Source organism: Lemur catta, chromosome 14 (assembly GCF_020740605.2).
Source record: "Lemur catta isolate mLemCat1 chromosome 14, mLemCat1.pri, whole genome shotgun sequence".
Classification (NCBI taxonomy): Eukaryota; Metazoa; Chordata; class Mammalia; order Primates; family Lemuridae; genus Lemur; species Lemur catta.
The window spans coordinates 69,081,227-69,085,619 of NC_059141.1; the positions used below are offsets into that span (position 1 = coordinate 69,081,227).

General features: G+C 40.4%; 1 protein-coding gene across 1 annotated transcript; it reads right to left on the reverse strand.

Annotated features, from left to right (window-relative positions):
- Positions 1-2,790: 2,790 nt before the first annotated feature.
- LOC123650040 (zinc finger protein 37A-like) lies at positions 2,791-3,553 on the reverse strand. Its single transcript, XM_045568427.1, is given in 4 exon segments — positions 2,791-2,886; positions 2,888-2,905; positions 2,907-3,016; positions 3,298-3,553. Coding segments are annotated over 4 exon segments (402 nt in total). The 5' UTR covers positions 3,476-3,553.
- Between the last annotated feature and the right edge of the window lie 840 nt (positions 3,554-4,393).

The following is a 4,393-nucleotide window of genomic DNA, read 5'->3' on the forward strand; positions in this document are numbered from 1 at the left end:
TGTTTCTGTGGCTGTGCAGAAGCTTTTTAATTTAATCAGGTCCCATTCTTTTATTTTTGTTGTTGCTGTGATTGCCTTAGGGGTTTTCTTCATAAATTCTTTGCCTAGACCAATGTCTGTAAGAGTCTTTCCTACATTTTCTTCTGGAATTCTAATCGTTTCCCATTTAAGGTTTAAATCTGTTATCTACCGTGATTTGATTTTTGTGAGAGGTGAAATCTGTGGGTCCTGTTTCAGTCTTCTACAGGTGGCTATCCAGTTTTCCCAGCACAATTCATTGAATAAGGATTCTTGTCCCCACATTATGTTTTTGTCTATTATGTCAAAGATTAGATGGCTATATGAGGATGGTTTTATATTTGGGTTCTCTGTTCTGTTCTACTGGTCTGTGTCCCTGCCCTTGTGCCAATACCAGGCAATTTTAAGAACCACAGCCTTGTAGTATAGTTTGAAGTCTGGCAAATTTATACCTCCCATTTTGTTTTTATTACATAAATTGCTTTTGCTATATGGGGTCTTCTCTGATTCCAAACAAAGTGTATAATTATTTTTTCTAAGTCTGTGAAATATGATGTTGGTAATTTAATAGGAATTGCATTGAATCTATAGATTACTATAGGGTACTATAGGGTAGTATAGACATTTTAACAATGTTGATTCTTCCAATCCACGAGCGTGGTATGGTTTTCCACCTATTTACATATTCTGCAATTTCCTTCCTTAGTGTTTCATAGTTCTCTCTATAGAGGTCCTTTACCTCTTTAGTTAAATATATTCCTAATATTTTATTTTCTTTGTTGCTATTTTGAAAGGTATTGAGTCCTTAATTTGGTTCTCCAATTGAATGTTATTGGCATATATGAATGCCTCTGATTTGTGTGTATTGATTTTCTAACCTGAGAATACAAAAAAAAGAAAAAAAGAGAAAAAAATATATGTAAAAAAATAAATAAAAAGTAAAAAGAAAAATAAAAAAAATAAAGAAATAAAAATATGAATAAAAAAGAAAAAGAAACAAAAAAGAAAAAAAAAAGAAACAAAAAAACAAAACAAAAAAACACTAATAATAATAATAAAAATAACATTTTAAAAAACCAGTATGAATTAAAAGAAAAAGAAAAAGAGAAAACAAGACAAAGAAAAAAGAAAAAAAAAAAAGCCTGTTATTCCGCGACCAAGAGTCTTAGCTCTTCCCCGCTGATGTCTCTTGTCCACAGAGTTCACATAAAGTCACAGCTCTTGGCGTGGGGTCACAGACTATAAAAGGGAGCTGCACGGGGACCCGCGCGGCCCTCTATGGATCCGCAGGGGCTACGCTGTGGGTCCATAGATGGTGACCGCGTGCCCGCTGGTCGCCAGCACCGGGGGAGAACGTTCAGAGCTTGGCAGGCCCCAGAGCCAGGGGCTCGGTGAGCACCACAGCCCACAGCAGCTCCCTGGCCGGGGGGCTTCCTAAGAAGAAAAAGACAAAAAAAAAAAAAGCTCCCTTTATAATTTCAGGATCACGGTCCCTCACCTCGGCGCAGCTCTGCCCCCTCTCCCTTCAATCGCTTTGTTCCCGTGGGGATCCCCCAGAGTCCAAGCTCTTTCCCGCTGATGTCTCCCATCCACAGAGTTCACACAGAGCCACAGCTCTTGGTGTGGGTTCACCGACTGTAAAAGGCAGCTGCGTGGGGACCTGCGTGGCCCCCTATGGCTCCGCAGCGGGTACGCTGTGAGTCCCAAGATGGCGACCACGCACCCACCAATTGCCAGCGCTGGGGGAGAATGTTCAGAGCTTGACAGGCGCCGGAGCCCACAGCAGCTCCCCGGCTGGGGGGCGGCTGAAGAAGAAAAAGAGAAAAAAAAACCCGCTTTATAATTTCACGATCAGAGTCCCTCGCCTCAGCGCAGCTCTGCACCTGTTCCTTTACGTGTTACATTGCTGCGGAAACCCCCCAGAGTCTAAGCTCCTTCCCACTTATGTAACCTGTCCTCGGAGCTCCAAGTCTCCCGCGGTGATTCTGCACCGACTTCAGTCAGATCCCTGATTGAGTGGCTGTGGAGGTCACTGGGGAGAACAAGCCGCTTTGCTGGGGGGCTGAACCCGCCTCACTCATCGGTGAGGCGGGTTCAGCCGTCCTGCACTCTGCTATCTATTTTCTGTCACGCACTCTCCAAATTATCTTGGTCTGATTTCCCACTCACCTCTGTTTTTTCTTGTTCTCTGTGTCGCAAGGGGATTCTCCGTGGGTTCACACTGCCGTTCCTGTGGGGGAGCAATCCTCTTATGTTGTGGCAGGTTGAGATCCATGCCTTCCTCTCCGGGAGCACGAATCCAAGAGGTCACCTCCACTCCGCCATCTTCCTCCTCCCAGCCTAGTCTATCTTAAAAGTGTTCAGAACACCTACATTACCTACAGTTAAGTAAATCATCTAACACAAAGCCTATTTTCAGTATAGAGAGAATATATGCACACATATGTAGTTTATGTATACATATAGTGTATACCATATGATTACATTTATCTGAAGTTAAAAACAAAGTTGATCTATGGTAATAGAAGGAAGGGGTGTTATTTACTGGGAAGAGGACACCAGGGAGTTTTCTGAAATGGTGAAAAATACTCTATATATTCATCTCAATAAAGGATATGGACACATTAGTGTACACATATGTAAAATTTCATTAAGTTCTACACTTACCTCTATACTATTTTTTACCATAATTGGAAAAAAAAGGGCAGCATGCATATATGAGAGTGATACTGAGAGATGCTGAGTGATTCAGAGATGGTGGATATTTGAGTGCTACTTCCAAAGGTCTGGAGCCTCTAAAACATGATTCTTGAAGAACACTTTAACGGTCTTAATCTCTGAACTAACCCTTTGTGATTTATTTTCCTCCTAAATTCCATCTGGTACATCCTCATTAACTCACCTGGGTGGCTCTGGCTTGGGAATTCTTCCTCTAATATCCATGGCTCCTCTCCTTTCTCCAACTTGAGGATCACTTCTGGTTTAGGGATCCAATACCCTGCAAATGAGAATTACATGACTTGGGACAAGCTGGGTGGGTTTCTCTGAAGGAGGAGTACAGCAAACCTCAAAGAGTACACACAAACACATAAAAAAGGCTCATTTATTCCTGTGATGGGGCAGACGAAAACACATTCTTTCTAGTACCCAAAAGGAATAAATTTTCCTTTACCTCTAAATCCTAACCTAAATATTATTATATTCTAGAAGAATACCACAAGTGTCTATAAATAAGAAAGGACATGCACACTGTCTACTTGAGAAACAATGCCTACCTACCCACTGAGACGAGGTGGCTGTAGTTCTCCAGCATCACATCCCTGTACAGCTTCCTCTGAACAGGGTCCAGATGCTTCCATTCCTCCTGGGTAAAGCCCACAGTCACATCCCTGAATGACAGTGATTTCTGAAAAATCACATTTCTGCTTAGTCTGAAGTGGTCCCAATCAGGTGACATTAAAAAAAAGGTGTTTAAGGATAATTCTTGCCATTTTTACTGTTGAAAATCAACCAGAAAATGTTAGAAAATGTTCCAAAGGACCTCTACTATAAACCTTGTTTTGTGTTATACTTTCTGCGTAAAAAATAAATCATAGTAGAAATACCACGTCAGTGAATTAATTTATCACTTAATGCAAAAAAAATGTGAGTGCTCACATGTGCCTGGAACTTAGTTCCTAAGTATTCTAAGTTGAATAAAAAATTCTTCCTTATGAGAGAAGAATGTATCGTCTCATAAGGAAACATACAAAGACATTATCTGTCATAGAACTTGAAATACCCCACACTACAAATACGTACAACACAGACAGGGATCATAAAAGGGTTCTGTGCAAGTTCATCAGAGTGTGTTAACACCTTAGGTTTTACTAAAGACATAAAACTTTAGTTTTTTTATAAATACGTAGCAAAAACATAAAAAAAGGTAGGAAGACCTAAAATACATGTGCCAAGTCAACAGAATTGTCTAACAGGACAAGAGAACAGGTCTGACCTGTGATAAAGACCGCAGAGGCAAGGGAGAGATTATCTAAAAGGTAATCAAAGCAGTGCATTATAAACATATCAACTAAACACAAAAGGCAGCACTAATGGAGGAAATTAGGGATGGAAATGGTGTAAGACATACAGAAAAGAAATTGCACAACTACAGAAGTAAGTCCTCCCTTATGAGTAATTATTTTCATGTTAGATGGATTAAACTCTCCAATCAAAAGGGAGGGATACAAAAGATGTTGAAAAAGTGACAGGAAAACCATCTGACTATGCTTAATAAAACAAGACTTATGGGAGAAGGTGACAATGGGATTGCGTCTTAAAAGAGAAGCAGGGTTTAAATAAATGAGAATATGGCAGAGATTGGCAGACTGAACAA